The sequence below is a fragment of the Schistocerca piceifrons genome, chromosome 5 (assembly GCF_021461385.2).
Source record: "Schistocerca piceifrons isolate TAMUIC-IGC-003096 chromosome 5, iqSchPice1.1, whole genome shotgun sequence".
In the NCBI taxonomy this organism is placed as follows: Eukaryota; Metazoa; Arthropoda; class Insecta; order Orthoptera; family Acrididae; genus Schistocerca; species Schistocerca piceifrons.
In genome coordinates, this window is record NC_060142.1 from 542,210,276 (window position 1) to 542,225,622 (window position 15,347).

The following is a 15,347-nucleotide window of genomic DNA, read 5'->3' on the forward strand; positions in this document are numbered from 1 at the left end:
ATTTTTTCCCCATCATGACCCTCCTCCAATGGAATGTTCGCAGCCTATGATCCAACAAAGAGGACTTATGGCTGCTCTTAGAATCACAGCGTCCGCTTATACTCTGCCTTCAGGAAACAAAATTGCATCCTCACGACTGCTTTGAGCTCTCGCATTTCTTCCCGTTCTGCTTTGACCTTCCCCTCAAAGATGGCTTTCCATCTCATGGGGGAGTCATGTTGCTCATCAGGGGTGATGTTTACAGTTAACCCATCCCTCTGACTACCCAGCTCCAAGCTGTTGGAGTCCGCATTTTTCTTCCTCACTTAACCTTTTCCCTTCGTACCGTTCACATCCCTCTGTCATTCAATGACATCAGGGCAGACTTCCTCCAGCTTATTGGGCAACTCTCTTACTCCTTTCTGCTGCTTGCTGACTTCAGTGCACACCATCCCCCTTGGGGCTTGGTCAGAATCTGCGGAGAGGTGACCTCTTGGCTGATCTTCTCAATTGCCTTAACCTCATCTGTGTTAACACGGGAGCACACACATTCCTTTCAGACTCCACTCACACCTATTCCCATTTGGACTCTCCTTCTGCACTGCCCATCATCTCAAGTGACACAAACTTGAAAAACCATTTCCCTTGTACCATCCAATTGTTGACCCCTACTGCACCTATGTGCATGCCCAAATGGCAGCTTTCTAAGGCCTAGTGCAGGCTTTACTCCTCCTGGGTGACCTTCAGTGAACAACGTTTCACCATTTGTGGTGATCAGGTGAAATATCTCACCACCGCAGAACGTTCCACTCCTTGCACTTTTTCTTTACCACGCTGTGTCCCGGTCCCTTGGTGTACTGAGATGTGCTGCAATGCCATTCATGTACGGAGACTTCCTACAATGACAAACTGCATTCATTGTAAACAGTTTCATGCACAGTGTGGTCACATTCTTCGGGATATCCAGGAAAAGCTAGCTGGATATCATTTACTAGTCATTATAAACTGCTCCACTTGTAGGGACAGGCTTCGTCCCCACACACGAGATTAGCATGCTGTCTTTTTGTCAGGGCGCTGATGACCATGATGTCAAGCACCCCTCACCTCAAACCATCATCATCATTTACTAGTTCTTTTAACATTTCCCCTCCATTTTCTGCCTTGTGGGCCAACCTCCAACAGGTCTTTGGGACCCAAGGTTCTTTCTCCAGTTTCCAGCGTGACAGTAGCAAATTATGCCATAGTGGATCCTATTACTTCTCCAACATCTTGCACCACCTGTTTGCAGGAATTTTGAGGCCTGGGTGATGCCATTCTCTTCCCAAAATATTGAATACAACAACGCCACCTTTACTGTGAAGGAGATAGATCATGCTCTCACTTCTTCCTGATCCTCCACCCCAGGGCCAGACAGTGTTCACATTCAGTTATTGCAGTGTCTTTCTCTTGTGGACAAGTACTTTCTCCTTCATACGTACAACTGCATTTGGCCAGAGGGCATGTTTCCCAGATGCTGGCATGAAGCCACTGTCATACCCATACTTAAGCCTGGTAAGGACAAACACCTTCCTTCTACCTACTGCCCACATTTCTCTCACCAGCTGTGTTTGCAAAGTGACGGAATGCATGCTTCGTGCCCGTCTGGTATGGTGGCTCGAGTCTTGCAATTTACTAACTACTGCACAATGTAGATTTCGAGAGTGCCATTCTGCAGTTGAGCATCTCATCCCTTTGTCCACCCATGTTACGAATGGTTTTCTGCAGAAATCCCAGACTGTGGCCGTGTTTTTCGATTTGGAGAAAGCCTGCAACACCTGCTGGAGGATTGATGTCATCCATACTCTGAACACATGGGGCTTCCGTGGTCACATGCCCCGTTTCCTGCAGGAATTTTCAAAAGACTGAGTTTTTAAAGTACATGTGGTTTCTGCCTTGTCAGATGCCTTTATCCAGGAAAACGGAGCGCCTCAGGGTTCCGTCCTCAGCATCATCCTCTTTGCTATTACCATGAACTCTATAATGAGTTGTTTCCCGCATCTTGGGCTCCCATTTTGTTGATGATTTTGCCATCTGTTACAGTTCTCAGGAATCTTGAGCGGCGTCTTCAGCAAAGTCTAGATCATCTTTACTCTTGGAGCATTGACAATGGCATTCATTTTTCCACTGACAAAACTGTTTATACAAATTTCTGGCAGCGCAGTTGGTTTCTTCCACTGTCTTTACATCTTGGGCCTGTTACGCTTCTGTTCGTTGACACTACAAAATTCCTGGGGCTCGTGCTCGATAGGAAACTTTCTTGGTCCTGCCACATGTCTTAACTGGCAGTCCACTGTATGCGGTCTCTCAAAGTCTTACGTGTCCTCAGTGGTACTTCCTGGGGAGCATATCGAATCACCCTCCTACATTTGTCTTGGTCCCGTGTCCGTTAAGAAACTTGACTATGGGTGTTTTTTTTCGTATCTGTCCCTCAATAATATCCACCATCATGGCATCTGTTTGGCCACTGATGCCTTTTTACACTAGCCTGGTTCTTAGTATGTATACAGAAAATGGCAAACTACCACTGTCCTACCGCCGTGACTTTATCTTCAGCAGATATGCATGCCGTTTGTCTGCCATGCATGGCCACCTATCCTATGCCTCCTTCTATGACTCCTTTGATTGCCAGTATGGGGCATGTCCCTCTTCTCTGTTAGCTTCTGGAGTTTGCTTTCAGCTCTTGCTCTGGCAGCTTAACTTCATGCTACCTGCCACTTTCTGATGGGTGTGAACCCTTCACCACCTTGGCTTCATGTTGCGGTCCATATTCACCTTGGCATTCATTCACTGCCTGAGGACATTAATCCAGCCATGCTCTATCACCTTCAATTTCACGACCTCCACACAGAACTTCACATAGTACCTTTGTGTACACTGATGGTTCTCAGACTGACCATAATGTCGGGTGTGACTTTGTCGTTGGCACCAATGTTTCTTGCTATCGGCTTCCTGAACACCGCTCAGTATTTACAGCAAAGCTGTTTGCCCTGTATCATGCCTCACAGTATATCTGGCAACACAAGCTTTTCAATTCCGTCAGCTGCTCTGACTCTTATAGTTCCTTTCAAAGCCTCTGTGTACTGTACACCGTCCATCCCTAAATGCATTGGGTCCAGGAAAGCTGTCACTTGGCCACCCTTGATGGAGCCATTGTGATGATTATGTGGATTCCTGGTCACATTGGCCTGACAGGAAGTGAGGCTGCTGATGCTGTTACCAAGGCTGCAGCCCTTGTACCTCAGCTCACTAGTTCTTACATTTCCTCTGATGATATCTGTGTCACTGTCTGTCAGCAGGCGGTGTCACAGTTACATCACCCCTGATCCTCCCTTCATGGGAACTAGCTCTGGGTTATTAAGCCTCTCCCAGTGGCTTGGACGACCTCCTCTCGCCCCCCTTGCCATGAGATCATCATTTTCGCTAGGTTGCATTTCGGGCACTGTCTCTTTAGACATCGTGATATGTTAAGTGGTGCTCCCCCACCACTTTGTGCTTGTTGCCCTCAACCTTGTCTTTATATAGTGGAGTTATTTTCAATTTATCAAATGAGTGCCTAATTCCAGTTAAGTGAGCTTCAGTGTTATGTAAAAAAGTTCGACAGCTGGAGCTGTCAGCTGTCTACCACACTGAGGAGGCTGTCTGAAGCATAACATGCTATTAATATGTATTCAACAATATTGATTTCATTGTCTCCACTATCATTCACTGGAGTACTTTTCAGAGCATGAGGGTTATCAAATGTGACACCCCAGCGGCATCTCTTCCAGCCTTACATTGTCTCCCTGTGCAATAGAGATAGGTTACTTCTCAGCCATTGTTTATAGGAACATATTTTACATAGAAACTTACATAACACTTGCAAATCAGTACTCATTTAATAAACTGTAAATTCCATTATATAAACACGAGCACAATGAAGTTATTTTGACTACTAAGATAAGGGAACTGGACAGGAAATGCTTGGAAAGTATAATCTGCCTGTAAACTGTGATGCTAGCAGCACTTGTGTTGGGGGAAGTTGCTTTCCTGGAAGAACGTCAGCTGCCGTACAAGAAGACTAGGAATCAGTTTCCCCTGTGGAAGTGTAGAACAGTCTGCAGAGTTTCACGAGTCTGTCCATATGCCTGCCTTTCATTAGATTTATTAATTACTTTTATCTGTATTTAGTGTTAATGCCCTTTGTGGTAAATTAACATCCTTCAGGCAAGTCTGTTCACTTTGTCACCAGTGATTCATAAGATGTGGTGTGGAAATTCAGTATAATTTTGTAAAACATTCTGTAGTTACTTCTTATCATGTAGTGGAGTGCACAGTGTGGGTAATTGTGTGCTCACTTTTCAGTTTGCAGACCCTTCAAGGAGGGAAGGGCATGACCACAATCCAGCAACCTACGTCCCCTCACTTCTAACCACCACCACACATCCTGTATACAGTTACACCCCCAAAATGCAATTTATCTCTTAATACTGCTCTACTGGTCTTAGATGTGGTACACACATTTAATATTTGTTCTTAACCCACTTCAGTTAACAATAAAAATTAATTTCATAACATTAAAACACTATTTTTAATAACTGGTGATTTTTCCATCCTTTTTAACACAGAGACTATTAGTCCTAAATTGGACTTTTTTTGGGAAATTTAATGAAGTTTTATTTTATTCTGGGAAACATTTTGACTAGAAGCTGTGATTTTCAAGTTATTCAAGAAAAATACAAGAAAATGGTTTTTAAATGGCCCCCATATCCACACTCATACCCAACCAGTGGCGATTTTTAATACTTTATTTATGACACTCCCTCGTACAACTACAAAAATTCCGACAACATCAATATTTTCCCCTAATTGTCCTTCATTGATTGAAATATTACGTGACACATGGGTTCTGCCAGATGGCTTGCACATCAAGGAACACTGTCTGACATGGCTGGGTAAGGATCTGGCAAATCCAGATTCCATTATCTGGTAAATAGTGAGTGCTGCCATTCTTTTGTAACTGTAATCTCTGTGCTCACTTCAGAAACACCATTTAGCATGACTGTGAAATGTTTCGTGTGTCTGGCAGTGGAGATCTTGGCTTAACCACATTTATCATAAGAATGGCACAAACCTCTATTTAAAAAATAAATGAAAAAGTAATGAACACTTCAACCTCATGGTGTGTTACATGCATGTGGGTTGGTTGGCTGCTGAAATGAAACAGAAGTTAGTGATCCATGTCTTGGGTGGCTCCCACTCCCCAGTTTGTGACGAAGGAAGCTGGGACAATTTTAATTCCCCTCTTGTTTTGCTAACTGCCTCCTTAAATTCGTTTTGTTACTTTTAACTATTTACCATTAGCATAAGTGAATATAATCTGCACTTTCATAAAAGAGAAAGGTTGGCACTCAGTTTTAAAGAATATAAAACCAGATCTAATACATAAAATTAATTGATTTTCTAATTTTTTTCAACTATTCGTAGTTAGTATCTTTAGTTATAGTGTGAAATCAATAACTGTTTTGTAACTTAAATTATATTGTTGATGTATAAACAAGTATAAATACTGTGCTAATTATAAACATTTGGAAGACGAAATACTATTAATCTTAAAGTATCTATTTGGCTATATTCGAAAACATGTTAGCAAAGCCAGCCCTTAATTAATTCCAAAGTAATTAACATTTTTGTCAGAAGTATTGTTTGCATAACTATGTATGTTAATTTCATGATTTAAACAAATAATTCAGCCTAACTCTTGCAGTAGAAGAAACTGTTTAAAAGACACAATTTTTCGATTTATTCAGTTAATTTAATGAGTTAAGTTTTAATTGTAATTTCTGTGAATTTAACTTTGAACAATGTGTACAGTTTCAGCACCTATTATTGTGATGATATATAAGGGCCCGATTTTTGGTCCCAAGACAGTCAGTCCATGGCCGAGTTTCAGACGAGAAATCTGTGTTAGTTAGAACAACAACAAAGCTTCAGCTTAACTGTGGAATAAGTGATAAACAATTAGGCGATGTGTAAAAACAATGACAGAGTCTGCTCAATACATACCTTTCTATTCTTCAAGAACTGTGAACTTTGTGGTTAGGGTTTCACTGATTGTAGATCTTCAACAGGAAAATATTGTAGCAATATGTGGATGTTTGCCTGCAACCTATTAATGAGGTTTATCATGGGTTAAACAATAGTACACTAGCCAAATAACTGTATTATTAGGGGGTTGTGAACAGTGAAATGGAAGTACTGTGAAATGCAAATGTGCACCTATTGGCTACATTATTTACAGTAGTCAGTATCGGAATCCACAACCCATTTTTCAGCCATTGTAGCAACACAGTATGTTGACACTGAGGACAACAAATGAAGAAGAAATAAAAGCAGGCAGAACTGCTACAAGTTGTGTAAGGCTAACCTAAGTTTGCAGGGCTCTGTTTGGGTGTACAATTATTTCCCTAGTATCTCATTGGGTCAAAATGGCCCATGACTGTCCAGACCAATGTGATACTGGCATAATCTCGTGTATAATGGCATCATACTTCGGTGAAAGGAGCCAGTTGTGTACATTGATTATGATGCCAGTGTTAGCATCTTAACAAGAGCTAACTCTTCCAAATAACACAGTATATATCTTGCAAATACCAATACAAGAGCTATGGTGGCTTTACTTAACTTAAGAGCAATCTCCAGTTTGTAATTAAGTTCAGGGAATAGACTCTCTTAATATTTATTGTTGTTTTTGGAGTGAATGTGCAAATCTGGAATTGCATTGCCTGATTTTCTTTTGTCTTGTTTTGTTTTTCATTAATAAGGAAGAGTGAGTGAGTGAGTGAGTGATTTTTTTGTGTGTGTCTCAAGGATTATTATTTGTTAATGAATGTCATATTTCAGAAGAAGTGTTTTTTAAACAATTGATGAAACTGTTTTTTTTAATGAGACACAAAATATCCAGTTTTACATCAGTTGAATGTATGCTGTGCTTAAATCGGAAAGATTAAGTTCAAAATCAGATTTGATAAATATTTTTTTCTCATTTATGTGATTTTGTTTATTTTTTCATTTAAATGTGTGTTTATTTTCTTTATTCATGCAGGTTTCAAGTAGTGCTTATGCTCTTGGACCAAGGTTATGGCTTGATCAGTTTAGAATGTGTAGTCATTATTTCACAAAAATGGCAGGCGCAGATGTTGTAAACTTTGCTAAAGCTGTATGTTTCTCTGAGAAGAGTATTGATGTAATGACTGTTGACTGCAGAATCAGTTTGTTACATCTCGTGAAAGAATACACCGATGGCAAAAAGAAAGAAAACCATGGGTATGTATGTAAGTTTATAGCAGTTTGTTTTGTCACACCTAGCCTCTGTTTATGTTATTGAATTGGTTGAACATGTTGTAAAGTGTAATAAAACTTTGGTTCACATTAATGAAATTAAGCCATCCCATGATAAATTGAAAAAGAACTTGGAAAATTTTGGAATGGAACAGTAGTAAATAATGAGGACAGATCAACAAATCATTGAGTGAATAACTAAATCTAATGAATATTATGTTCATAACAAATTAAATACTGTAAAAGCAAGCAAAAGTCATAAAGGCAGATAATCATTAAAGACATTAAAATATTTTGTTTTATAGCAAACACATTAATAGTAATGTTTCATTTGTTCTTACATTGCTCTTATTAAATAGTATACTAGTAATTATAACTTGGTTTCAATTTTTAAATGTATTCTAGTTCCTGCTTTACTCTCTTTTCTTCCTCACTTCCTTCTTTTTCCTCCTTCACTAAACGTTTACGAAATTAATTAATTTTTTTTAAATTAAAATTTTGGAAATTAACTTACGTACAACGTAGAAGAATTTACTCTTTTCTTGACTTTTGTGAACTCATTTTGTGTCATTCTCTTTCCTTCTTCCTCCTTTTTTATGAAATTGTCTCAAATGTTCCAGAGCAGTAGTGGTATGTACGGTATCGTATTTGATGTTTTTCAACTATGTGTTCCTCTGGAATGTATGTATGGTATAAGAAGCTGTAACTGATTATTACAGCCATTCATGGTTTAACCTTAATGTGGTTTATCATGAGATATGCATAACTTAATCTTTTTAAGTAACATAAATGGCAGGAATGACCAATGAGGTAGTTTACAAAGACACAGCATCTGGATAGTTAAAATATGTCACAGATCCCAAGTGACCACAGTTTCTACCCTGTTTTCTATTTCTTTCTGGGAGGCAGAGTAATGCTAGCAGTGTCCAGATAGGTCACCATTATTGAGGAATACATGTTTTCAATAACTTGGAATAACCATAAAAAGTTTATCTACTAATAAAGTATAGTTTTAGAGGAGCCTAAAGGATGTAATGTAGGCTGACTATTTCCCCTCCACTGATAAGCTCTTAGCAGACATTGTTGATGTTCTTATTATTAGCTGTACCACAGAACAGGAACATTATGTTGTACTTACGTTTGTCACAGTGTCCATCAGTAATGCAGTTTGTGTAAGTTAGCCTTGTAAATTGTTTTTCAGTATGTACGCATCTAAAAGTTTGTATTAAGTTTTTCAGTGAATGTGTATATGAAAAACTGTTTTTAGTTTTTCTACATCCTTGGGGACCATCTCACACAGGATCTGTTGAAGGAACATTAGCATGTAAATTCTTTTGTAAATATGTGTTGTGTATCTTCAAGTATCTCTTTCCTGTGGGTCTTTGGAATGAAAAGTTTGTTTAATCAAACTGAATCAATGCTTTACAACTGACTCAAATTCCAGAAGTGTGTGATGCCATTTTAAGGAAGACACAATTGCTAGGAGGCACACTTTCAAGAATAATACGTGTTCCCTCACATATCTCTCCTTGTGATATGAGCCTACAGTGACAACTACAGGGTCCTCTGAGCAGCAAACTGTTGTCTAAGTGGTAGCACTCTTCAAGTATCACACATCCTTTCATGTTTCTAATGTCTCTGTTTTGGTCACAGGTCACATGTCTTTGCGACGTGATGCAAAACCTCTTTGCTGTGATGGTGGCCACACTCTCCATGTGGGAAGTACTTGTGCCCCACCTCCCAAGTGTGTGAACTGTTCTGCCGACATTCTCCTTGCTCATCAGATTGCCAGACCTATAAAAAGGAAAGGAAGATTCAGAAATTCAAAAAACTCCACCATTTATCCTACTCAGAGGTCTGACAGAAATTTGACTGTTTTTCTTTAACGTCTACCTTTGCTTCTGTTGCGCCCTTACATGCTCCTCCTCCCTCCAAATCTCCAACCTATATCCCTTTCCTTTCTTCCTCCTTGGCAGTTCCCATTCCCTCGCTTCATGGAACCACTCCTTCTCTTCAGCCAGGGATGGGGCTCCCTCTAGGAACCCCCTTCCCCAGCATCCCCAGGAAAAGAAGCCTGTTACTAGAGGTCAAAAGCAGGACACATGCTGTGTGAGACTCAAGGCCACTTGTTGTGTTTCAGGTCCTGATATCACTATGACTTGCTCTCATCCTTCGAAGGAGGAGGAGAAGAAGAACATACATAAGTATCAGGACGAGACCTCCCTGACATCCCATGGGGTGTCAGCCCATCACTGTCAGTCAGGGTCCAATCTTACATTAACGGAGGGGTCCAATCTTACATTAACGGATGTCACTCCGTCCTTACCAGTGATGGACACTGATTCAGCACAAAGACAGTTTCTGGTCCTTTTGACGTCCATCTAATGTCTTGTACTATTCTTCTCCAATGGAACTGTAATGGCTATTTTCATCACCTGCAAGATTGTTGAAAACTTGCTGGCAGTGCTTGATGTCTGCTTCCTCAACACTGGAGCCCCCACACCCTTTAGTGTGGCAGACAGCACTTTTGCGGCCATTGATCTTTCCATTTATAGCCCTAGATTCTTCCCCTCCATTCAATATCTTTTCTTCAGCATTACTTGCCTGAACACCCTTCCAGGTAGGCCTTTCTTAATGCAAATTAGGATGGCTTTGCCTCGCCTGCCATCCCAGCTGTACCACCAAACAATGGTGTTGATAAGTCCATATGGAGTTTAACTGATGCCATCTTTTTGGCAGCTGCTTTGGTGATTCCTTCCTCCTTGGGTTCTCCCCAACAGAAGACTGTCCTTTGGTGGACCCTCCGAGAATGCTGTGGCTATTAAATACCAGCATCGTGTCCTCCAAAGCTACAGACAGCATCCATCACTCAGCCACCTCCTGGCCTTTAAACAGCTTTATGCCTGGGCCCGTTATCTTAAAATGCCAGAAACAGATTTGTTGGGAGCGATACGTCACTGCCGTAGGGTTCCATATTCCCACTTTGCAGGTATGGGCAAAGATCAGGTGCAATTTTACCCGCCATCGTCCTACAGGTGCTTCAGGAATTTCCCTGAATGATGTTATCCTCACCACTCTTGAAACTATTGCTGAGCATTTTACTCGACATTTCACCAAGGCCTCAGCATCAGTCCGCTGTCTGCCCTGTTCCATCTTCTCAAACACTGCTTGGAACCACTCCCTTTAACTTTCATTCCTTGCACCTGGAGTGCATGGAATTCACCAGCACCCTTGCTCTCTGCCCCAACACAGCTCCTGGACCAGACCTAGTGCACAACCAAATGCTTCAACACTTATCAGTGCCTAGCCAATGTCGTATACTTGCCCTTTTTAAACATCTCTGGAGCGAGGGGGAAGTCCCTTCCCAATGATGAGAAAGTGTTATTATTGCACTTTTGAAATATGGTAAACAGCCTCTTCACATGAACAGTTATTGTCCAATCAGTTTAACCAATGTCCTCTGCAAGTTACTTGAACATCGAACGTCTGGTGTGTTGAAGGCTTTATTGGATCCTTGAATCTCGGAACCTTTTTGTTTCAACTCAGGATGGTTTTTGCCGAGGCTACTCTACTGCAGATAATGCAGTCCAACCTGGAGTTTGCTATCTGAACAGCTTTTGCCCGACGTCAAGATTTTCTTTGCCCTGCATAAAGCTTATGATACCACATGGTACCACAATGTCCTTGCCACCCTACATGAGAAGGACTGAGGTGGCCTGCTCTCATTTTTTATTTGGAACTTTCTTTTATGTTGCACTTTTCAGATACAGTTTGGTGCTTGCCATAGTGGGAGAATAGGGTTGAGTGTCCCTGTCTTTTCAGTGGCTATCAGTGGTCTGGTGGTGGCTGCGAGGCTTATTGTATCTCCCTCTTTGTATCCTGATGATTTTTGCATTTATTTTTGTACATCTGTGGATATTGCTGAATGCAGATTGCAAGGCGCAATACATTAAATGCAATCTTGAGCTCTCACTCATGGCTTCCATTTTTCGGCTGGCAAGACCTGCATTATACGTTTCTGTCATGGCCATACAGCCCATCTTCCTCTGCATCTGTACCTTGACGCCCAGTCCCTCCATGTGGTGGACTCTCGTAGTTTTTCGGGACTGCTCTTTGATGTCCATTTGGCATGGCTTCCTCATCTTTGTCAGTTAAAGCAGACATGCTGGTTGCATGTGAATGCTCTTTGATGCCTCAGCAATACCAACTGTTGCACGACTGCTCTGCTCTGATACGGCTCAACACACCATTGATCTAGTTCTTTCTAGATTACAGGAGTATTGCAGAGAGCCTGACATCACCTTTGATGGTATGATTCTGGACCCAAAACACCATTGTTGGGTACGGCTGGCAATTGCTGCCTTTCAGTCTAGCCCTGTGATCAGCCCCCTAGTGGAGACAGGGGTTCTACCATTGTGGGTTTTGTGCCAACAACAGTTGATTGCTTATGCATTATGCATCTGTTGCTCTTTGGAGCACCCATACTACTGCTTCCTCTTTTCTGATACAGAGATCCAGCTCCCGCAGTGGCAGCCCAGGTCTGGGGTTACGATCAGCTTCCACATCTGGTCCCCTTTTTTCTGAACTCCAGATTTCCCTTCCACCACCTCTTCTCTGGGCCCACTCTCTTACACCTCTGTGATGCATCCCCCTCTACAGCTCTATCTTGATATATCACAAGGTCCCAAAGACTCGGTTCATCCTGAGGCTCTCCGCCACTGGTTCTACACCATTATTGGCACAATTTATGGTGCAGTAGTAGTCTATACTGATGGTTTTACTCATGCTAGCTGGGGAGGTTTTTCAATGATGGAGATGTTTACAAAGTGGCTGTCAAATGGCTCCAAGACCAAGGAGTGGATTTTTAATGTTGTGGAACTGAAAGATTGATGGACATTCCACCCATTGTTTGAAGAGACTTGGTGACTGTGCTGGAAAATAGTGTCACGCATCTGTGTCACTAAATAAAAGTTATTTGGCCTGTCATAATAAAGTATAAGTCTTTGAACTTCCTTCATAATTTTATAATACAGTGAGCATTTGTCATGATTTACTTTAATTATTTAAGGGAGGAGTTGAGAAACAAACTTCCAGAATTTAAGTGAAATCATTTCTGTCCAGGTTAATGAACCATCATGTATAGTTATGAATTATTGTAACCTCTTCTTACTAGCAACATTTGTGTTACAGGAAAGAGTGGGCTGAGGCATCCTCAACTGTGGACTCCTGGATTTCACATCTGAATCAGATTAACTCATATCATCTGGAGGAGATAAATGGAAATTCTTCTCCAGAACTTCAGCTACTGCTTCGGTATAAAAAAATCATACTTTTTTTCCAGTGTGTGTGCATGGATAAAAAAGTATTTGAAGTCTGTCTCACTTATTGTTTTGTAATACAGGCAGCTGGATTTGTCAAGAGGTGAGCCAGACCGAATAAAACAGGTGTTTAAGTTTTCTATATGCAGCTCAGTACCTCTCAAAACACTTGAAGGAATGATGAAGGTGTTTCCCCAACCTTGCTCTTCAGTGGAGAGTATGCTGGAGGATCAACTAAATGAATCAATATCAGGACTCAGGTACACTCATTCATTTTATAATAGTGTGGAAATGTTAATACAACAGTTTAAATGATATGTTAATTACATAGTTTCCAGAGCAAAGATGTTCATTAGATACTGTTTAATCCACAAATCAGGTAATTGTTAAGATCTAACTTGTTGCACTTTAGGCAGACACTCAAATTGCGTTGAGAAAGTTTCAAGTTTGGTTTTGTTTTTCATAAAATGTAGCATTCAGATCTGAAAAAAAACTAGTATTTCAAATTCATATGATTACAATGTACCATATCCCTTGCAGTTGTGGCATGCCATATATTCATCAGACCATCAGGGCTGTGGAAGAACGACATATTGAGCATGAGCATCATACACGCTTATTACAGCCAAGCAAATCTAGTACTGCAAAACATTGCCTTGGTACTGGTCAGGAAGAAACTGAGTTTAGATAATTTAGGAATAAAGGAGACAGCTCAGTTAATAGTAGAAGTGTTAAGTCATTACCAGGCACACAAAAAGGTACAAAAACATTGCTAGCTTTTGGATGACCCCGACACACACACACACACACACACACACACACACACACACACACACACACACACACACACACACCTACCTCTGTAATTACATTGTGTTGTGTGAGTGCTTTTTTTGGCTGGTGGACTAAGGTGACAGTTAGTGTTGGGTGATGTGGATAGAGGGAGAAAGAGGTGGGAAGCAGCAGGCAAGGTTGGAGAGGGGTGGCTGGTGGTAAAGAGGGAGGTAGCACATGCAAGATGTGCACGAGCTAGGAATGTGACAAATGGTCACCGTCGCTGGTTAGTTCATGCAGTGCGTGATGACAATGATAATGATGTGCAGGTGAGGATCGGGAAAGGGTGAGAGGACAGAGGAAGAGGAGATTGTTGGGTGGAGGGTGCAGATGCAGGGGACTATTGGAGACTGCGGTCAAGAGGATTATGAAAATAAAAGATGTGATGCAAGGGTAACTCCCATCTGCAAATCAAAAAGAAAAGCTGGTAATGGAGGGAAGAATCCAGATGGAGTGAGTTGTGAAGAAAGCCGTTGAAATTGAGCATCATGTTATAAGCAGCATGATCCACTGGGTGGTAAACTCTGGTCTTGGTCACAATTTGGCAATTACCACTTGTTCTGGTGGACAGTTGGTTGGTGATCATGTCCACACAAAGTGCTCCACAGAAATTGCAGCAGAGCTGGTAAATGACAAGCCATCTTTTACAGGTTGCTCTGCCTCTGGCGGGATAGCATAAGCCTGTGACTCTGTGACAGTCACTTGCTTTATTTCTTCGTTAATGTTCCTCGGTGTTGACGTACTGTGTTACTATACTGGCTGAAAAATGGGGGTGTGGAAGTTCAATACTGACTACTGTAAATGATGTAGCTGACAGGTGCACAGTTGCATTTCGCAGTTTTTTACTTTCACTGTTCACAACCCCCCAATATACACAGCTAATATCGCTAGTTAACTATTGGCAAATTATGATAAGCCTCATTAATAATTTGCAAGCATACGTCAGCATACTGCTACAATAGTTTACTGTTGAATATCTATGACCAGTGAAAGCCTAAACACTCAGTTCACACTTCTTGCAGAATAATACTGTACATATTGAACAGACACTGTCATTATTTTAATACATAGCCTAATTGTGTTACACTTATTTCACAGATAATTTTATGCATTGTTGTTGACTTAACTAATACGGGTGCCTCGTCTGAAACTTGACTGTGAACTGACTGTCTTGACCACCAAAAATCGGGCCCTTATATATCATCACAGTAATAAGTACTGAAACTACACATTGCTTGATGTTTAATTTACAGAAATTACAATTAAAACTTGAGTAGTTCAATTATGAACAATACTTTTGACACAACTGGTAATTACTTTGGAATTAATTAAGGGCTGGCTTTGTTAACATGTTTTTGAACAGAGCTAAATAAATACTTAAGGAAATCTAATGGGTGGTTTTTCCAAATGTTTATAATTAGTACAGAATTTATATTTGTTTATAAGTCAACAACAAAAATTAAGTTAAAAAACAATTACTGATTTCATCCTATAACAAAAGACATTCACTAGGAACAGTCAAAATAAATTAGGAAATTAATGACATACACAAATCTAAGCACAAAATTAGATCTGGTACTATATTCTTTAAAACTGAGGGCCAACTTTTCTCTTTAATGAAAATGCAGATTATACTTATGTATGTTAATGATAATTAGTTAAAAATGAAAATATGAATTTAAGAAGGCAGATGGTGAAACAAGAGGGGAAGTAAAAAGGCCCCAGGTTTCTTTCTCACAACATGACTAGAGTAGGATGTGCTGGGTTGATGCATCACCCATATCTTTCACCTGGGTCTTCCACCGGGATATGGCTCATGTTGTAAGGGGTTAGGAGTGGGAGTAGAATAAGGTTGGCAGG

General features: G+C 40.7%; 1 protein-coding gene across 2 annotated transcripts in view; it reads left to right on the top strand.

Annotated features, from left to right (window-relative positions):
* Positions 1-15,347, top strand: part of LOC124798260 (NBAS subunit of NRZ tethering complex-like) — a 424,226-nt gene that overhangs the window by 317,827 nt on the left and 91,052 nt on the right. For both annotated transcript variants that reach the window (XM_047261580.1, XM_047261581.1), the window contains exons 34-36: positions 7,100-7,320; positions 12,526-12,648; positions 12,737-12,913. In XM_047261580.1, coding sequence (XP_047117536.1) covers positions 7,100-7,320; positions 12,526-12,648; positions 12,737-12,913 — 521 coding nt within the window. The remainder of the gene's footprint in view (positions 1-7,099; positions 7,321-12,525; positions 12,649-12,736; positions 12,914-15,347) is intronic.